Source organism: Bos grunniens, chromosome 13 (genome assembly GCF_055505025.1).
Source record: "Bos grunniens cultivar Pamir isolate PY7600 chromosome 13, Bosgru_T2T1.0, whole genome shotgun sequence".
Taxonomy (NCBI): Eukaryota; Metazoa; Chordata; class Mammalia; order Artiodactyla; family Bovidae; genus Bos; species Bos grunniens.
Window position 1 is genome coordinate 28,982,737 of NC_141177.1, and position 20,864 is coordinate 29,003,600.

General features: G+C 45.0%; 2 protein-coding genes across 14 annotated transcripts in view; one reads left to right on the forward strand and one right to left on the reverse strand.

Moving 5' to 3' along the window:
• Positions 1-1,990, forward strand: part of COL9A3 (collagen type IX alpha 3 chain) — a 20,030-nt gene extending 18,040 nt beyond the window's left edge. The window contains exons 31-32 of the mRNA XM_086331014.1: positions 310-387; positions 1,183-1,990. Of these exons, the coding sequence (XP_086187140.1) occupies positions 310-387; positions 1,183-1,373 (269 nt within the window). The 3' untranslated portion in view covers positions 1,374-1,990. The remainder of the gene's footprint in view (positions 1-309; positions 388-1,182) is intronic.
• On the reverse strand, positions 1,988-19,319 carry TCFL5 (transcription factor like 5). Of its 13 annotated transcripts, none has more exons than XR_015138685.1 (7): positions 18,572-19,315; positions 17,437-17,623; positions 16,994-17,156; positions 15,558-15,697; positions 14,266-14,509; positions 12,276-12,417; positions 1,988-2,769 (listed from the first exon to the last, which is right to left on the reverse strand). XR_015138685.1 is itself a non-coding variant. In XM_086331020.1 (6 exons), exons 1-6 carry the CDS (start codon positions 19,228-19,230, stop codon positions 2,647-2,649), a joined length of 1,521 nt encoding a protein of 506 aa, XP_086187146.1. In that variant the 5' UTR covers positions 19,231-19,309; the 3' UTR covers positions 1,988-2,646. The 13 variants fall into 13 exon arrangements, 4 of the variants coding, with proteins under 4 accessions (XP_086187146.1, XP_086187147.1, XP_086187150.1 ...); XR_015138683.1 differs by having other exon boundaries at positions 14,266-14,512; XM_086331020.1 differs by lacking the exon at positions 15,558-15,697 and having other exon boundaries at positions 14,266-14,512; positions 18,572-19,309.
• Positions 19,320-20,864: the final 1,545 nt, after the last annotated feature.

Sequence of the window (20,864 nt, forward strand, 5' to 3'; positions counted from 1 at the left end):
GGGGTGTTTGAAAACACCCTAAATAACTGTCAAAACTCATGGTGAACATAGGAATACACGGTAAACGCTCAGATTGAACAAGCTCAAAGTCCGAGAGTGATGTTCTGATACTGGGAGTCACACAAGTGGGTGACGTTGAGCCCGACACTTTGCTGCGTGTCCTTTCTAAATGTGTTTTGATTCAGTAAAAAGCTTAGAAAGCAGGCACCCTGCTTGTAAGCAGGCGGATCACCACTCACCACAGCCAGTCTGTCTTTGAACTTGAATCAGAGCTTCTAAGCATGTGATTATGTCACTTGCTCTTAACAGGAAACCAGGGTGACAGAGGAGACAAAGGCTCAGCTGGCGAGGGCCTGGATGGGCCCGACGGAGACCAAGGGCTGCAAGGTACGAGACCACTGTCATTAACGTCCCACGGGCACATCTGGGGGGCGAGCACACTTCATCGCCTTCTAACAGAACAACTTCTCTCTCTTGGCAAAGCATTCTTAGAGGCGGGGTCAGGAGCTGTTTCAGTAACCACTTTTATATGGAAAAGCTGAATCAATGAATTTATCACCCTGTGTTGAAGTAGATTCAGTTAGATTCTATTCAAGTAAAGCCGTCAGGTATTTCACTTCAGTTCAAACAGAATTTTCTCTTAATTGACCCACGTGTACCCTGGGTGTTGGCAGTTTTCACGTCAAATATAAATGCTCTGCTAAGAGGGAAGAGGGCAGCTCCAGCCGTGTTCCCTTCTGTGCCTTCTGGTTGGGGGATACATGCTGGGACCACCTCAACACACACCCATCAGCACCGCCCGGCTCCTGCTTTCTCCTCTGCTGACCTCCTCTTCCACCTGCTGTCCACCTGCTCAGGTGCCCCCACACATGCCACCCCCGTGGCTACCACCCTCATCAACAGCACCCCCATCCCTCACCCAAGACTCATTCCTCACACGGCACCGACTGACTCACTCCACGCTACCTTGCTAAGGACAGAACCCCGACTCCTGCACCCTGGGCCCATCCTCCCCACGCAAGGCCTCTGCCCTCACTGTTCTCCAGCCTGAGTGCGCCTCCCCTGGGCCCCTCCCAGAGTTAAGAAACGAGCTAGAGAAACACAAGAGTTGGGTTGGCTTAATGGACACTCCACTGATGTCCCCTTTCTGTGTCTCCACTCACCTTCCTGGGGGCTCTCAAGGACCGCAAGGCGTGCCCGGCATCAGCAAAGACGGCCGAGATGGGGCTCATGGAGAGCCTGGGTTCCCCGGCGATCCTGGCCTTCCTGGTGCCGTTGGCGCTCAGGGGCCTCCTGGCATCTGCGACACCTCTGCCTGCCAAGGAGCTGTGATGGCAGCTGTCGGGGAGAAGTCAGGTCCCCGAAGCTCCTAAAACACAACTTCGGGAAGAGTGAGAAAGCGGTGCCAGCAGTGGGCTCTGGAAGGATCGTGGGGACCAGTGGCATCCTGGTATTGATGGGGGACGCCGCCCAGCAAGCCATCCAGCAAGGCTGCCCCTCCTCGTCCTCAGCAGCGACGACTGGACACTTGGTCCCCAAGAGCATGCTTCATCGAGCTGCTGTCAGAAGTGTTCCGTCTCTACATGAATTTACAATGGTCCCTTCAGCTGTAACGTCATACCTCAGACACAGACCAACATTTTCAGAGGGACTGAGGGTGTACACACAGAAGGTTCCGTACAATTCCGAGAAAGAACAGTCAGCAACTTGTTTACATGGCATTTGTGTAAAGACTAAGATAACACTTCAATAAAATGACACATGAAATCTTCAGATTAATGACTGGCCACAGTATTACAAAAAAAATAAATAAAGAATTTAACGTATGGTATCCCTTCCATACAAAGGTCTCGTCTGATTTACCTGCTTCTTTTGTGCACAAACTTTTAACTATCTCTGTTGACAGTATTTATTGAAAGTGACTGTATTGCACTAAAGCCTATTGGGATTATCTGTTGTAACAAATAAAGCCACTCATTTGAAAAACTCAGTTCCAAACATTACAGTTTATTACACAGAACGTAATGACTCTATGAAAATGAGGGCACTGAAGCAATACTACTGTGACAATATTTCATTTATGGACAAAAGTACCTTTAAAGGAGGTCTCTGGAAAATTTCCAGCAAAAAGGTTTGAAAGAGGACTGCATTTTGCAATAAAGTTCGGTCCAGCTGGAAATCATTACAAGGGGAAGTGATAAACAAAAGAAATAAAATTCCCAAACTACTTACAGTTAAGAAAAATTTAACTCATTCTAGTTGCTAACGGGGCATATCTAAAATGTAAATAAAATAAGTAAAAAGCAATGTACCTTTTAAGACTAAAGAAATTACAAAGGATGTTAATTTTTTTAAGTTATCATGTTAAGAAAACATGATGGAATCAGACTGATAATTGAAAAATTACTTACTAATCGTCAAGATGTCTTCATCCCCAAAAGGTCTAAGAGGACATAAATGGGTAAGTATTTTGTTCTAGATAAATATTTCTACAAAATGGGCTTTCAAAGTCCACATTAGAGTCCCATGAGCTGAGACACGTCCCTCTCAAGTTAGACTGTCAGAGCGGAAGTCCAGGGTTGAGGTGATGTTTGCGTGTCACAAAGGCGTGGCTGTCTACTGCCCAGGAACCAGTGTTCACGTCCATCACTTGATCTCCACAGCTGGGCTGCTCTGTAGACTCTCCTGCGCAGGACATGTCACCAGGGAGTCTGGTCTGGTCAACTTTAGCCTTCTGCCAGTTTTACCGCAAAATACACTCTCAAATTCCTAAAATCGAGACAAGACCATCAATGTACTGTATGCACAAACATGAAAACTGCTATTTTCAAAAACACAAAAGGTTGACATTAAGAGCTAAACTACATCAAAACATATAGTTAAGGTGTCACAAATATATGTCACATCTTGTAAGGGGATAAAGATGGGGATTCAAACACTTTCCTTGGTTACCTTTACATGTATTTTTATTTCATTTTCCAAAAGATTCTCAAAATGCCAGACCATATTGTAAACCCTTCTGATGTTCAAAAAAACACCCCTAGTTTTTATTTTCATTGTGGTAACACAGACATAAACTCTACCGTTTTAACCATTTGGAAGTGTGCAATTCAATAGCATTAAGTATGTTCACACTCTTGTGCAAACCATCACCACTTTCCATTTCCAGAACTTTCCACCACCCCACACAGACCCCGTGTACCATTACGCACCCCTCCCACCAGGGGCATTTACAGTCTCCACCCCCTTGTTGCTAAGTGCTCAGTACTGGGCATGGCGATGGCCAGACTGAGGTGACTCCCCAGTATCCTACTGGCTGTGGGTCAAGTTAATGCCACTCTACCTCTAAATGCTTTAGAAAAGGCCTCGGTTTTAATGGCTGTATCTGTCTCAAGCTCACAAAAGGAGAAGGCGAGTGCAAGCAGACAACCTGAGGCTCACAGGCCTCCAGGAAACAAAAGATACAGGCCTGTGAGATGTAGAAGGCGGGAAGTCCCACAGGCCACAGGTTGGGCCCGCTCGCCAACATGAAGCTTTGCATGTCGTGAGACTTAACACTCTGTGACAACTTCAGCAGAGAATTCTTTTCCGTATAAAGTTTTTCATGTAATACACAATACTGAATAATCTTAATTGGTTTATTTCTCCCTGAGATGCGTCAGGAGTCTTCTGGAAAACTCAGAGTCAGTTAGAGAAGGAAACTTATTACAACCTGTTATCAATAGCAGCTCAATATTCCAGGAAAACTTTGCTGCCTTAATAGAGAGAGAAAACCATATCGAGTATTGTACCACCTTACTTTTAATAGCAAACTTCATTTACTTAATTCAATTCAGTCTAATCTGAGCCCATCATGACCACATGTAAAACACTTTCCTTAAGGTTCCTTTTCCACAAACCTTCCATCACTTTCTGTATACATATTAATTTGTCCTTTATTTTTGCCCATTCAGAAACAACAAGCTCTGGGACAGAACTATTCTCCCTTTACCCCATGAACAAAGATATTTCCATTCTTTATATCTTCCTCTCACTGAGGGTGAATATCCTACTTTCTTTACATACTGAAATGCTTCCCTTATTACTTTTAGTAGCTTAATTGCATATCTATTACAATTTTAACCCTTAAAAACTTTAATCTCTAGTGAAAACCAAGAAGCAAGTAATTGAACTGTTCTTTATATCAGCATGTTTTGATTGGCAAACTTAAGAACACATTCTGTAACCTCTCAAAGCATATATTTTCCTATGATACAATTTTTCAATTTAATGTGGTACAGGACATGTGTCTAATAAGCCCAAATAACTTAAGATTTTTTTCTCTCTCAGAAGACAAAAGGTGAACTTAGACTTGTCCAGCAATCAATGTTCAGTGTTTTATCTTAATGAAAAATGACTTAGACCTTTAATGAATTTCTGTCACAGAACTTAGTTGAGCAAAACTAGTTTCAAGTTACCAAAAATTTGGAAAAACTAATACATAATTATTCCTAAAGAGTTCATCTGAAAGCTTTTATCCCATTTATCTCTATTTTATTATTTATGATAATATTATACAGACATTACCCATCCAAAGATCACATAGCTTGTATTTCAATACAAAACTTATCAGTTTATAACTATTATCCCATTCTCTATCTCTATTATAAAACCGCCCTAAGCTGTATAATCGGAGAAGGCAATGGCACCCCACTCCAGTACTCTTGCCTGGAAAATCCCATGGATGGAGGAGCCTGGTAGGCTGCAGTCCATGGGGTTGCTAAGAGTCCGACATGACTGAGCGACTTCACTTTCACTTTTCACTTTCATGCATTGGAGAAGGAAATGGCAACCCACTCTAATGTTCTTGCCTGGAGAATCCCAGGGACGGGGGAGCCTGGTGGGCTGCCGTCTATGGGGTCGCAGAGTCGGACACGACTGAAGCGACTTAGCAGCAGCAGCAGCAGCAGCAAGCTGTATAACAGTAGCAAAACTTAGGTATCCATTAGCAAGCCATCTTTTTCCTATATCTACAGAGTATTATGGCCAGGCCATATTATAAAGGAAAATCATTTTTTGTACATTTTATTGGTTTGTGACTGAAAGCAGCCCAATTCTGGAGAATGTACCACAAAAGGCTGCATTTGAGAAGTGAGCTTGCGTCCCCAGGGCTGGCACACTTACACACAAGACAAAGAACAGGATTCCCGCACACAAAAACAAAAGGCAAATCCAAGCATTCCCTGAAGGTCCCCAAAGCTTCCTGTTTTAACAACAAACAAAATGCAAATGAAAAGACAGGAAATCGTGACCACCAGCGTCCTGGCAACTCACCCAGCAAAGGTAAAACTTAGTAACAGTTGGGATATGCTGAATTTACTTGATTTTAAAAAGGCTCTTTCTTCCCCCTTTGATTTGTACTTCTACTAATTAACCCACAACTAAAGTCACAGGCACTGTGAGTTGTGTCTGCATTTCAAGAACATGATAACAGTTGTAACTTCAGGGTTTCTCCTAGAAATATTTTGATCTCTGAGGGTCATGATACTGAGAAAATATCTAAGCCAGTTTTCTCTGATAGGCAAAAAAACCAGTTTCAGAATTTCAACAGTTTCATCTTAACCAATTTTCTCTAGAGTTTGAATGAAGAATGTTGTGGTCATGTGGTGTTTAAAAAAAAATCACTTTTCTTTTTATAGAAGCATAGTTGAACATTTAACAGTTTTGTAAAATACACCCTAGACTACAAGATAGAACAGAGCACTGATCACTCACACTTAATTATTCATGGCCAGTGTTGTCAAATACCAAGCAAATCAACAAGTCAAGGCAAACCTGTCTCTCAAGGCTCAAGTTCCCTAGTCTCAAAAGAGGGAGTTCCTAACCAGTGGCCATCAGAAACAAAGCCACATGACCAAGCCTTACTTAGTCCAAAAGGGAAAATCCCAATGAATACTCCTCTGCAGCTGAAGTCAATGTGATAGGGAAGAATACTCTGGTGTCGCCACACATCAGTTCCATTACTTACCAAAGACGTCTCAACCCGCCAATGTGAGCACCTTGTTTTCCTTTACCAGAAGTGCCATAGGCCAAGGACGCCCGGTCGGTGGCAAGCGCCTGGTGCTGCCCCTGAGAAAAGGTGCTCAGGTGCTGGACAGGATCCATCTGGGTCACTGAAACTCACTGAACCAAATCTGGGTCCACTTGCCCATGCACAGTAAAGCCAATTTACTGACACCAGGGTGTGGTGAAGGAAAGTGCGGTGTTTGTTGCAGGTACCAAACAAGGAGCTCAGATCTTCTGAGCATTAACACTGATCACTGGACAAGCCTAAGTTCACCTTCTTTCATCTTCTTTGAGAAAAAAAACTAAAGATGCTCAGGCTTATTACACACATGTCCTGTACCACATTAAATTGAAAAGTTGTAGGAAAACGTATGCTTTTAGAGGTTACAGAATGTGTTTGTATGTTTGCCAACCAAAACATGCTGATGTAAGTGAAGTGCAAGTCCCTCAGTCATGTCTGACTCTTTGTGATCCCCATGAACTATACTGTCCATGGAATTCTCCAGGCCAGAATTCTGGAATGGGTAGCCTTTCCCTTTTCCAGGGGATTTTCCCAACCCAGGGATCAAACCCAGGTCTCCTGCATTGCAGGCAGATTCTTTACCAGCTGAGCCACGAGGGAAGCCCAGGAATCCTGAAGTGGGTAGCCTATCCCTTCTCCAGAGGATCTTCCCAACCCAGGAATTGAACTGGGGCCTCCTGCGTTGCAGGCAGATTCTGTACCAACTGAGCTATCAGGGAAGCCCATGCTGATGTAAAGAACGGTTCAATTATTTGCTTCTTGGTTTTCACTAGAGATTAAAGTTCTTAAGGGTTAAAATTGTAATACATATGTAATTAAGCTTCTAAAAGTAGTAAGGGAAGGATTTCAATGTGTAAAGCAAGTAGGATATACACTGTCAGTGAGAGAAGATATAAAAAATGGAAATATCTTTGTTCAGGGGGTAAAGGGCAAATTGTTTTGTCCCAGGGCTTCTGGTCTCTGGATGGGAAAAAATAAAGGACAAACTAACACGGATACAGAAAGTGATGGAAGGTTTGTGGAAAAAGAATCTTAAGAGTTTTGCATGTGGTCAAGATGGGCTCAGATTAGACTGAAATGAATTAAGTAAATGAAGTTTGCTATTAAAAGTAAGCTGGTGCAAGACTCAATGTGGTTTTCCCTCTCTGTTAAGGGAGCAAAGTTTTCCTGGAATATTGAGCTGCTTTTGATAACCACTGCTTTTGATAACAGCTACTAAAACTAGCTGACTCTGAGTTTTCCAGAAGACTCCTGAGGCATCTCAGGGAGGAAATATTAAACTAATTGACATTATTTAGTATGTTAAATTACATGAGAAACATTATATGGAAAAAATTCTCTGATGTTGTCACAGAGTATAACTAATCATGACATGTAATACTGCACATGGGTGAGCAGACCCAAGTTTGGTTTAACAATATTTGGTGACCCAGATGGGATTTCCATTGCATCTGGGTGCCAAAATCTGTTACTGAACAGAATTTGGGTTCCCTCGCCTGCACACAGTAAAGCCAATCTACTGACACTGGGTTGTGGTGAACGAAAGTGCAGCATTTATTGCAGGCGCCAAAACAAGTTCGGGTCATTCGAGCATAAGCCACCCAGACTCCTTGTTTGGCACCTGCAATAAATGTTGCCCCTTTCTTTCACCACAACCCGGTGTCAGTAGATTGGCTTCACTGTGTGCAGGCGAGCGGACCCAAATTTTATTCAGTGACTTTCAACCTCATCAATTAAAAAACAATAAGGAAAATAGGAAAGGGAGCCACTGCATATTAAAAGATATTTAAGAGCTATGAACCAAACACAGTGTTTGGATACTGACTCAAATAAGTCAACTGTAAAACGACAGTTGTGAGCCAGAAAAATCTGGACAGGGATTGAGATTAAGGAAGAGGATGATGATGCGGTTGTGCTTGTAACCAGCACTTTCCTTTTTTAGAGACACATTTGCAAATGAAGAGATGTGACACCTGGAAACACTTTAAAATAATTTGGTGAGGGTGGGAGGATGGGGATGAATCGGTAAAATGAAGTTATGCCTGAGGCTGAGCTATGGGACACAGGTATTCATTATTCCAGTCTCTCCATTTTTGTGTGTGTATCCATTTCTGTTTTTTTGTTTTTTAAAGAACAGCATTCTTACACAATTAAGTCTAGGTTTATCTATTTTTATTGTGGTAAAATATATATAACATAAAACTTGCCATTTTTACCATTCATAAGTGTAAAATCCAGTGGCTTAAGTACACTCACAAAGTTGTGTAATCATCATCATTATTTCCAGAACTTTCTCATCTTTCCAAACTGAAACTCTGTCCCCATTAAATACTAACTCGCCATCCACCTCCCCCAGCCTCTGGCACCATTCTACTTTTTGACTGTATGAACCGGATGACTTCATATAAGTGGAATCATACAGTATTTGTATTTTTGTGTCTGTCTGTTCTCATTCAGCATCCTATTTCTGAGGTCCATTCATGTTGTGAGGCATGTGTCAGAACTTCATTCCTTTTTGTGGCTGAATAGTATTCTATTGGCTGTAGAAACATTCCGATTATCCATTCTCCTGTTGATTGGATTATCTCCACCACTTGGATTGTTTCCATCTTCTGGTGACCGTGAATAACATGGCTATGAACACTGGTATACAAGTACCTGTTCAAGTCCCTGGTTTTCTACTCTCATGGGTATTTACAATACCCAGAAGTGGTATTGCTGGATTATACAGTAATTCTACATTTAACTTTTTGAAGAACCACTAGCTGTACCATTTTACATTCTCACCAGCAATCCCAAAGTTTTCTATTTCTCCACATCCTCACAAACACTTGTTATTTTGTTTTGTAATAGCCACACCTAATGGGTGGCAAAGACCCAGATGCTGGGAAAGATTGAAGGCAGGAAGAGAAGGGGACAACAGAGGACAAGATGGTTGGATGACATCACTGACTCAATGGACATGAGTTTGAGCAAGCTCTGGGAGATACTGAAGGACAGGGAAGCCTGGTGTGCTGCAGTCAATGGGGTTGCAAAGAGTTGGACACGACTGAGCGACTGAACACCACCACCACCACTTAATGGGTGTGAACTAGTATCTCATATCCTTAAAGTGCTTTTGATCTGCATCTCCCTGATCATTAGTGATGTTGAGCATCTTTTCATGTATTTATTGGCCATTTGCTCATCTTCCTTGGAGAAATGTCTATTCAAGTCCTTTGCCCGTTTTTGAATCGTGTCGTCTTTTTGCTGCTGGACTATAGTAGATTTAAACTTATTTTATGACCACGAAGGGAAGTGTAAGCACTGTGTCTGCTGCCACTGCTCTACCTCCCAAGTCATCTGGAGCTGCTGGAGTGCTCCGTCTGACCAAGTGGTGACCGAGACGGCCAGCCCGCCCAAGGCCTTCTGCCATTTGCAACAACCACCTACGCTCAGAGGCTGTATCTGTACATAAATATACTCTAATTTTCTTCCCAATATTTAAAATATTTTCAGTGGATCTTAATATAAAATGAACCATGGTTTGATCATTTTCTGTATTCTGACACCCCAAGCCGAAATATAAAATATTTATATTTTATAAATATATTTTATAAAATATAAAATATTTATTTGAGAAGGTAGAGTTTACCTTTGAGAATAACTAAACAGAAGTCATCATTTCTCAGATGTAAGAAAGTTCTTCAAGAGATTTTCTAAACAACCTTCACACAATGAGCAGACTACCTCTGGGTAGCCATCTTTATTCTCAATAGTTCTGCCGGAAGTAGAGTTCAGGTGTAGCTCAATCCAGACTCTCACACAGTCCCTGGGACTTGACTCATGGGAACTTGGAGGGACAGTGAGAGAGGGAGACAAGTGGATGTCTCCTGCCCTCGAGTGCACCAAAGGTAAACTATCACTCTGCCTGGTTCAATTAGCATCTATCTCAACAAAACCTCATTGAAATAATTGAGTTCTAAGGGATTTTTACAACTCATCAGACACCTTGAAATGATATCTGGTCAAACTTGATATTCACATTACATTTGTAAGTAGGAGAATGCCAATGATAAAATCTGTATTTTTAGTAGGAAAAAGAAAGATTGTTACAGTTACATGACAAGAAATTATATCAGGAAGTCAGGAAGAGGAAGAAAACTGGTGTCATCCATAGACAGAGAGGAGAGAATCAAAGGCAAAAGGTTAATGAAATCAAGAGGGGTGACAAGCCTCAGGGCCCAGGGGGGAGGGGGTGCCCCAACACTCAGCTGCACGAGAGCCCCAAGGAGACAGGACCGGCGAATCACAGTGGGAAGTGCCACATGGGCTCTCGGAACAACAGGTGTGACAGACAAAGAGAGGACAAGAAAGGCCTGAACCGTATTTCATAACCTTGACCTAATAAACGTACAGAATTCACCAAACAGAGAATGCATGTCCTTTCCAAATAAACACAGAATTTTTAAAAATTTGACTACATAAGCCATCACAATGGAAGTCTCAGCAAGCTGTTAAAAACTGCCATCTTTACAGATCAGAATGTGAGAAACAGGATAGATAAAATAGACAAAATACTATTCTTAAAAAGCAGAGTCTTGGACTTCCCTGGTGATCCAGAAAGGGCAGTGGGATGAGATGTATACTGAAATAATCTTGGCAAATTACTTAAGACTTTTATGTATTTTACCTTTAAGAACAAAAATGTTCATGTAAGTGGGAGGGGGGACGTCACTAACGAAACAGTAACGACACAAAGGTTTAGGATTTTCCAGTCTAATTCTCCCCAAAATTGCTGATATTACTTCAGCCTGTTTTTTGATGGGTCCTGTAAGCCGACACAGAAACAATTTACAAACTCAATGTAATTAAATTTCAGAAATATTCAGGAAACCTAATACACACAAAAATTAATATGTTTTAAACTATTTAATCTTTGAATATAGAGACAGTTAAGTTCTTTTGGTTGTTGTAAACACCATCATCATATTTGAATCAATCATATGAATAATAATTCACCATTTACAAGGTACACAGAGCCAACCATTAAATTCATTTTTTTAAACATAGAAGCTTTATTTTATTACAATAAACCAAGTATATTGCTAAAAAATGTTAAAAAAATAACCAGAATAACCACATTATAAATAACCATAAATGATCCAATTAGCACAAATCTAACATAGGTATGGCTTTAAAAGGCAATTAAAAATATACAATGAAAATAAGGAACTTGACGAAATTACAAAACTCACAAGATGGAAATGCACATGGGCAGAGGAGAGGAAATGGAGAAGAGAAACTCTCAGCACTCAGCCTGACAGGCTGGCTGTGGGAGAGGCATGCTCAGGCCCCCAGGATCTAGACATAGGAGGCTCTTTCTAAAATGGTTCCCTGTTTATTACACCAATGTCAGCTCAGTTCTCTTATTAGACTTATGCTTTGTCAACAGCAGCATGACAGCTGGGACCAGGAGCAAAACCAGGGCGCTCTTCACTAACCACGTGCCCCCACCTCAAGTTCTGAGGCAGGTACCTGGACCCAAGGTTCCCCGAGGCAGAGCACAGGAGCCACTGCCGGGCACATTCTCTCATCTGAAACCCCAAGGAAGGGGGTGGGTCGGACCCTCGCTAACATCCAGCATCAGGTCCCACCAGGAGCCCAGCTGGCTCACAGGGTATCAATGGCTCCTCAGCCCCAAAAGACAGGGTCAAGGTTGAGGCGCTCACTGTACCAAGAAACTGAGATGCTTGCCGCAGGTCCCCGCATAGTCCTGCATCACCCGGGCCGAAGGGTCTCTCTGCTCTGTCTTCTCAACACGTTTGATAACCAGACTGTTTGATTATTTTTGACAATGAATTGCCTCTTTTTGTTTCTATTTGTGCTTTATCCCTTTCACAACAATTTCTGAGGGCAAAAATTCACACCCTACAGGCCTGTCTCTGAAACCCCACTGAGCCCCCATACAGAGCAGGTGTCTCCTTGCTAGCTGACAACTGACAATGCAGGCTCATGCTCTGCGGTTGGTGGACAAACCCAGCTGTGCTTCGTACTTTGATAATAGATAATTCCATCATTAACAAGCAGGGTGTTACTCACACTGGACTCAGTATCTGATATTAAAGTCCAGGAAACAAAGGACAGTTTGGGACATCTTCAAGGAAAAGGATAAATAGCAATACTGACCCATTTATAGGACTGAAAGTCTCCTGGCCTAGATACTAACCTTTTTAAGAGAATCTCCATGCCTCTCCTGAATATATTTCAGGAATGCTGTGGTCCACTGCAGAGTCGTGGCCTTATCTGTCTCAGCGTTGCAAAACGGGACTAAAAGGTTCAACTCGTCACAGCAAATGCGGATTCTGCGCCTATGGTCAAAACCCAAATTAATCACATCAAAAAGCTGATGCAGAACAAGGGAATAAAGTGAATGCCTATGTTCCTCAAGGAATTAGCTAAGAGCAGCTCCTCCCTCACCAGGATCCCCTCTGCAGCACCAGGCCCCCTTGAGGGCCAACTCAGCCTTGTCGCGCTCCCTGGAGAGTCTCCCCTCTTTACTTCTCCTGGGGTACATGCAAGGGCCAGCTCCAAGCCTCTAGAGCAAGGATGGACCCAAAGCCCCAAAACCAGAAGCAAAACTGTGTATGTGCTTCTTCTGGGCAGAATGTTCTTTCACTCAACAGGCCTTTACCTGCCTGCTAGGTGCCAAGGAGCTCACACAAGCTAGGACTCAGAGCACTCATCCTTCAAGGGGTCCCAGTTCATTTAGAACACAGACTACCAGCCTGTTAATGTTCCCAAACCTGGTCTTTTTAGAGATGATTTACATAACTGGAGGCTTACTCTTAGACTATTTTTAACTTTCACGAATTACACTCAGTGCTGCACGAGCTGATGTGGAACACTTGATACAATATGGCCCTTGTTGCTCATCTTCCCATGTGTACACTCAGAATTTAAGAGAAACTTTGTAAGGTAGCAACAGTGGGAATTCACTAGATGCTCTGTAACCACAGGCACCAGGCCCAACGTCTCAGCTTGTTTGATGCTGGCGTCCCACTTCAAACACCTATTTCATACACAAGGAACTTATAAGGAGACGAGAGGAACAAGAAGGTTGTTAAACTAGGAAATGGCAGAGGAAGAATTCAAACCTTCACTGTCAACAGGTAGTAGTAAGTAAAAGGCTTTTTGTCAGATGGTATGTACTCAGTAAATGTTTATTAAATACATGTCAGAGTGGGAACAATGCCCATTATAATTCACAGTGAGTTCAGTTATGTGTGGACACATATTTAGGTGTCTAGCTGCCTAGCTTTAATATTTCCCTTTAAAAAGAAATAAATTGCCTTAGTCCAACACTATAGGTTCACAGACGAATATATGTCTTGCTCAGTGCTCTAGTTCTTGAGCCTAAAACAGAAACTAGTACAGTACTCAACAAATGACTAACTAACTATATGTGAGGGAATCATCATGTAAAAACCCAGCTGCAATGGAAAATATAACCACCTTTGGATCTATGCAAAACAGCACAAATAAAATCAACAGATAAAACAACTCACATAAGCTGTAACCTCCTCCTTCTCCAACATTATTAGAAGAACCCAACAAAACTGAGTGACTCAGTGACCAGTGACCCTGGCCTGCACCTTGAAACTCAGATTTGGGGGATCCCACCACCACCAGTCACCACCCTGTGACTAAGCCGTGGTGCAAACACGGCTTATGCCAAATACCAGCTTTCCTTCCGGGGTCTGGGATCTGGCTGCAGCCGATAAGGAAGGCCCCCACGGTCAGCCCCCTACTAGTAGGATCCCAGGGCGCCAAGTCTCTCAACCGCTCTCCTGGCTGGGGACACACTCCCATGGCTTGGGGCTGACAGGCATCCCGAGTGGCTCCACTGGGAGGGGTTCCTGGGAGCTGGTGCCTGGTCCCCTGGCTCTCCCCACACGCCTCTGCTGGCTCTGCTGGGTTCTTTGTCCAAAACAGACCAGAGCCACGAGTGTTCCCAGTGATTCATCAAGCCTGGGGGTCGTTGTGAGTACTCCCACCTCACAAAACACAGTGGCCGCTGACTCCTGCCGGCTTTCTCTCCCTTTGAATATAGAAATGGCGACACCATCATTTTCTACAAAAGGCTGCCTGCCACCAGCACTGCCCACCACCTGCTTGGCGTCTGAGACAACCCTATGCTGCCGATGTTCAGGCCTTACCTTCGGTCTCTTTCCATGCGGTTGTGCCTCTCCCTGCGTTGGGACCGGCCCCCCTGCGGCCCGCTCTGGGTCTGCTCTCCAAGGGTGGCCTGGGATGACTCTGCTGACTGCCAAGCTCCCTGTGCCGCTGTGGAGCCTTCGCCCACGTTCTGAATCTCTCCAAGGGCTCTTCGTTCTACGTTTGTGTCCAACTGACGTATCCTACTCCGATTCCTCTTACTTATGGCTTGTTTACATAGCGCTTCTTCTTTGCAAAAGAAGGAAAAAGTGGTATTTTAATTTTTCAGTTCTTCTTAACTTACCCTCGTAAATGCTGAATATATTTTTCAGTATTTTCAATCCAAGATGTAAACATGAATGGGTAAGGTGCACACAGAACTGAACAGGAAGCCTCAGTATTCCACAGGGGCAGCTGGCACAGAGCTCCAGGTTTCAAACTATAAAACTGAACATAAACCAAATTAAAATACACTGAGTATTATGTGATCAATAGAGTTTGTCAAAGGTCTCTCCTTTAAATCAAGAGGCATTTTAACTGGGATCTCTGAATAGAGAAACCAAGAAGCTGTTTGATTTTCCTGATATTCAGGATGGAATCTGGGATTTTTTTTAAACCCAGAAGTATTTTCTCCAATTCTTGATATGCAATTATTCTAAAATGACAACTGATACTATAACTGCAATGTTCAGAAAAGGACAAAACCTAAGTGGTTTAGGGTTAAACATGCCCTCACCTTACAAATGAGATTCCTTCCCTCTACAAAACCAGTAATCACATCATAGCTGTGACGTGTGCTACAGAAACATGTCAAGTTCCCATCAAACAGGGGTCTAGCTAATACAAGTGGTGATGAGCATTCCCAAGGTGCCATACAAAGCCAAATCTTCTACAGTGACATAATTGCTGAACACAAATTTCAGAATGGGGATAACTTTTAAAAAGACATAGAGGGGAATTCACAAGTATCAGTGATGTTTTGTTTCTTAAGCTGAATAGTCAGTACAGGAACTATTTTAATATTAACCTTTGTACCTTACAAATGTTAACGTATACTTTCGCATACAACGTCACAGTGACCAGGAAAAATTAATCACTGATGTGGGAGAAAGCAGGAGCACTCCATCACTATCCTGTCTCCATCAGCTCTCAGAAAGCACACTGTGTGAGCTGTGTTATTGTTGGACAACATGAAAAAGAATGCTTCCCAGGAAAAATGGATTGAGAGTTAACGTCAGAGGTAAGCAAAGTTTGTCTTCAGCAGTTTCTTTATGTCTAAAATGTTCTGAATCACCTTATGGCCTCTTGCTCCCAACTCAATCCTTTGCCCATCTGCAGACTGTCCCCACCAGGGCTTCCCAGGTGGTGCTACTGGTAAAGTATCCGCCTGCAATGCAGGAGACGTGGGTTCGATCCCTGGGTCAGGAAGATCCCCTAGAGAAGGAAATGGCAACCTGCTCCAGTATTCTTGTCTGGGAAATCCCATGGACAGAGGAGCCTGATGGACCACAGTCCATGGAGTGGCAAAGAGTCAGACACGACTGAGCGACTAAACCACCACCACTCAGTTCAGTTCAGGTCAGTCACTCAGTCGTGTCCGACTCTTTGTGACCCCCATGAATCGCAACACGCCAGGCCTCCCTGTCCATCACCAACTCCCGGAGTTCACTCAAACCCACATCCATCAAGTTGGTGATGCCATCCAGCCATCTCATCCTCTGTCGTCCCCTTCTCCTCCTGCCCCCAATCCCTCCCAGCATCAGAGTCTTTTCCAATGAGTCTACTCTTCACATGAGGTGGCCAAAGTACTGGAGTTTCAGCTTTAGCATCATTCCTTCCAAAGAACACCCAGGACTGATCTCCTTTAGAATGGACTGGTTGGATCTCCTTGCAGTCCAAGGGACTCTCAAGAGTCTTCTCCAACACCACAGTTCAAAAGCATCAATTCTTCGGCAATCAGCTTTCTTCACAGTCCAACTCTCACATCCATACATGGCCACAGGAAAAACCATAGCCTTGACTAGATGGACCTTTGTTGGGAAAGCAATGTCTCTGCTTTTGAATATGCTATCTAGGTTGGTCATACTTTCCTTCCAAAGAGTAAGTGTCTTTTAATTTCACGGCTGCAGTCAACATCTGCAGTGATTTTGGAGCCCAAAAATATAAAGTCTGACACTGTTTCCACTGTTTCCCCATCTATTTCCCATGAAGTGATGGGACCAGATGCCATGATCTTAATTTTCTGAATGTTGAGCTTTAAGCCAACTTTTTCACTCTCCTCTTTCACTTTCATCAAGAAGCTTTTTAGTTCCTCTTCCCCTAAAATCTCTGAACAGATTTCAGACTCATGCCTCATTCATGAAGTATGAAATTAAAAAAAAAAAAAAACTTTACATCTGTCAGCAACTTGAAGGTAACGAAAAATGTACATAAGTCTATCATTTTTCTGTTTAAAGAGGTTACTGTTAAGAAAAACCAGCCTCTAAACTGAATATTTCCAGGCCAAGTATAAACTCGATGTTCAAAATTGGTATGAATGTTCAAAGTGAGGTGACTAAAGCAGAGGGAGGAAAGGGTTCCTAAAATGCAAGCAGACTTCCAAGATTATTTCATATGCTTATAAACCACCTCCCCCTTCTCCCACCCATGGCCAATTAAACCCACCCAACATCAAGGGCAAAGCTCAGGCAGGAAGAGAAAGCATCTGCCAGCTTCTGCCGTATCACTTACCTCCTACTTTAATCCAAACCTGCTCAGGCAAAGCTTTGTTTCTACTACCCAAAGTCTGCTTAGTGGATTCAATTTCTTGCTGATAACAGAAAGAAAATGCTCTTGGCAATCCAATATCCTGATGCTTGGCAGTTTCAAGTATAGAACATGAATTACTAGAACTCTGGAGAAAATGAAGCAATAAGAACTTTATCAACATGTGACAATCTTCTCTCTACGTACAAATAAAATGCACTTTAACAGAAATAACACCAAAACTATTCATATGAACTTGAAGAACTTTTATAAGCACTTTTAAGTATCCCCGAACCACATAAATACTCTCGATTTCAAAATGTTATTGCGCTTAATGAAAGGGAAAAAAAAAATCCTTGGGACCTAACTAAAATACAACTTATCCTTTTAATACAAAAGAGCAAAGCTTTACAAATTATTTTCCCTACCTGTGTTTGTGAAATATTAGAATTTCCACTAGTAGCGCAAGCATTTGTAGTAAACAGAGGGTATGTAAATTGCAAAGCAGTAGTTGCAGCAGTAGTTTTATTTTTCACTAATGTTGTACATTTGTTTTGTTGTTGATGAAGAGGAACATTCATTAGTTCGGATGGATGGCGAATAAGAGTAACCAAACTGCCAAGACAAAAGAAACCCAGAAACACGTGAAGTGTGTGTGGCCGGTAAGTTTCCTCAAACACCACAATCACTTAGTATCACACTTCCGTGGTTATCATTAGATTTTCTAGATAACAGATTCTAACTCGAATCTGTTACCATGAAAGGCCCCTCATCATGGAAATCTCTATAAAACAATTATCCACTAGTGTTGTAGGGGACAAGTTCAAACTATCTTCCTCACAATGCAAGGTGAAGCTGTGTGTCATCTTTCAGTTACAACTCCCTTCCCATCCCACTTCTGACACCAATCTCTGGTGGTTTGTTTTGTTTTGTTTTGTTTTGCCATCCTCCAAAATCTGACGACTATGGGCAAAATGGGGGGAAAACTACAGTGTGGGGACAGTCAGAAAACTGAGGAGACACCCCAGCAGACAGGTTACTCCCCTCCAGGAGGCGCTGGGAGAGTGCCTGTGAGCTGGCAGTCTGGCTGCAGGATGAAGCTGCTTTTCACTCGAAGCCTCACAACATGACCTCTCTCCTTCCAGGGCTGTATCTGCACAGCGTGAGGTCAGCCTAAGCCTGAGTCAATGCAAGGGGAAGCGGAGGCCTCTCCTGACATTTAGGTAGGCGATCTGGGGAAAAGCCTTGATCCTCAGGAGCATCTGTGCACTTAACTCATCTCTCTTCCACGTGCAGACGCAGACAGAGTGCACACCATAAAGGAAATGCTATGGGATGTGTACGCAAGACCTGCTCACTCTGCCTGCACAGAGCACACAACGTCTCAGGTCGGCCCCAGGCCCTCTTGAGGCCTGCTCCCTGTTATGATGCAAGCTGCACGGAGGCTGCTAGCCTCTGCACATGACCCTGGTCTACACCCAGACCGAGGCTGGTGCTTCTCTGCACCGGGCCCTGGTCTACACCCGCACCCGGCCGGGCCCGGTCGCCAGAGGATGCACCCACTTGTTGAGCGCCACGCCGGGCTCCGGGGGCTCCGCGCCGCGCGGGGCGGGCGGGGTCTCGGCAGGGATGCTGTTGAAGCGATCCTCCAGGCGGACGCGCACCGCCGACTTGGCCCGCGCCTCCGGCGCGCCCTCCGCGTTCTCCTTGCCGGCGCCGTCGGGCGCCTTGGGCCGGGGTGCGCCCGGGCCCGGGCCGTCGGCGCCCGGCGTCTTCTCGGCGGCGGGAGCCGCGCCCGCTTCGCTCAGCAGCATCATGCGCAGCTCCTGGAAGTCGATGTGGCCCAGGCACTGGTTGGCGCCTGCGAAGCCGCCGTCGGCCAGCGTGGGCGGACACAGCACTGGGTACACGGGCGGCGCGCCCCCCGCCGCCGCGGCTGCCGCGCCCCCCGCCGCCGCGAAGCTTCCCGCCGCCGCGCCGGGCGCCGCCGCCGCCAAGAAGGCCGAGTTGAGGCGCGTCTCGAGCTCGCCGTCGGCCGCCGCCGCCTCCATGTGCGAGTAGAGGATGTGCTGCAGTTGCGTGTACTCGATCTCCGTCATCTCCACCAGGCTCAGGTCGGTGGTCGTGAAGCTCAGCCCCGCCTCGCCCAGCGTCGCGTCCGCGCCCTCGGGGCCCGCCGGCCCGCCCGCCTGCGGCGGCTCCCGCGGCCCGGGGCCCGACATGCCGGCGCCAACGGCGTGGGGCGCGCGGGCGGGCCGGCGGGGCCAGGCCGGGCGGGCGGGGGCGCGGAAACCGCCAGCCGCAGCGCGCCTGCGCCGCCTGCCCGCAACGGCAGCCCCTCCCGGGTGCGGCCCCGCCCCAGCCCCGCGGCCCCGCCCCGCGGCCCGGCCGGGCCAACCGCCCGCCCCGCCCCGCCCCCGCCACGGCTCCACCTCCCGGGCTGCGCGCGCAGGTAGAGGGCGCGAAGGGGGTGGGGCGGAGCCTCCGGGTCCAGAGGCCGCGGGGCTGGACTACCTGGGTTCGCGCGTCCGCGAGTCGAGACCACTGTAGTCCAGTGTTGCGGGAGCAGACTGCCTGGGGCCTGGCCTGGTATCGGGTCGCAGGTACCTCTCCAAGCAATGCACCTCCTCGAGTTCACGGATTCACGGGTTGCTGTGCGGGTAGCCCCTTCTCGGGACACGAGGGTTCCGTGCGTCCGAACAGCAAACAGGTGAGACAGCGGCCCAAAGTACAGGTGTGACGAGGCAGTCTGTGCCTAGGTGAAAACTCAGTCAGGTAGATAAAAACACGCGGTGCCGGTTTCGTCCTAGAACAGGCAGCGCTCCTGTAATCAATGCATGCCGCGAATACTGGCCAGTGGTGAGTGTGGTGCACATGCCACATAGGTTCATCCTTTTAAAGTGTGCCCTTTGGGGGCAGTGTATTCACATCCCATCACCACAGTCAGGTTCAGAACATTTTCACCCCAAAGAACCCCATACCCATTAGCACTCCCTACCCACTAACCTCCTTTCTGTCCTTGTGGGTTTGCTAAGCCTGGGCCTGTCCTCTAAGGTGTAGGTACTGTGTCCACCTCTCAGCCATGCCCCCACATCACCCAGTGGTTGTTTTCTGTAGGGGAACCAGGTAGTTCAAGGACAGGCCTGTGCCTGAAGGCACAGTTCTTCCACCAGGCTGTCAATGTTGTGCTCATTCCATTAAAGCTCAGATGGCCCTCCTTGGAGTGGCATTCATTTCTTCTGTAGTATCTCTTCTTCGGACAATATAAAATAGTCCTATGCATTTGCTTTGATAGTTTGCTTTTTTTTTCCCCACTTAGTATGTCCCCAGTAGGGAAATGATGAATCACTTGCTCAATAAAAGATATCAGGACATCTGATTAATCATATAGAGAAAAAATTAAGAATGCTTTCCCCCACACCAGCATAATAATTAGTTTCAGATCATTGAAATACAAAATTGTATAACCAATAAGTATACAGGATGATATCAATAAAATATATGAGACGATTCTAAGCATGACACCAACACAGACCATAATGTGCACAGACTTGCCCTGGCGAACTTGTTTAAAAGCAGATTCTAAAAAAAAAAAAAAAAGGCCTGGGTAGGTCCCAGAATGCCCCGTTTCTAGGGAGCCCCCAGCTGATGTGTGTGCCTCTGATCAGTGGACCCCACTCTGAGTAGCAGAATCACAGAGTACGCGGAAATTTACAGTGTTTAAAAGAGAAAATAAAGATTATATTCAACTTGGCTTTTCATTTACCAGAAATAAAGATCACTGGCACCTACAGTGTTTTTTGTGTTTCTTGATTTGCATGGATTCCTTGCAAATAGCAGTTTCTGAGCTTTCTTT

Excerpts from the sequence above, each read along its gene's own strand:
- TCFL5 (XM_086331020.1), bottom strand. The coding sequence starts at position 19,230 with ATGTCGGGCCCCGGGCCGCGGGAGCCGCCGCAGGCGGGCGGGCCGGCG. Across the intron at positions 17,157-17,436 it reads CTAATATTTCACAAACACAG|AGTTCTAGTAATTCATGTTC; the intron begins GTAGGGAAAATA and ends CATTTTCTCCAG. Across the intron at positions 2,770-12,275 it reads ATGGAGATTCTCTTAAAAAG|GAATTTGAGAGTGTATTTTG; the intron begins GTTAGTATCTAG and ends TCTCGATTTTAG.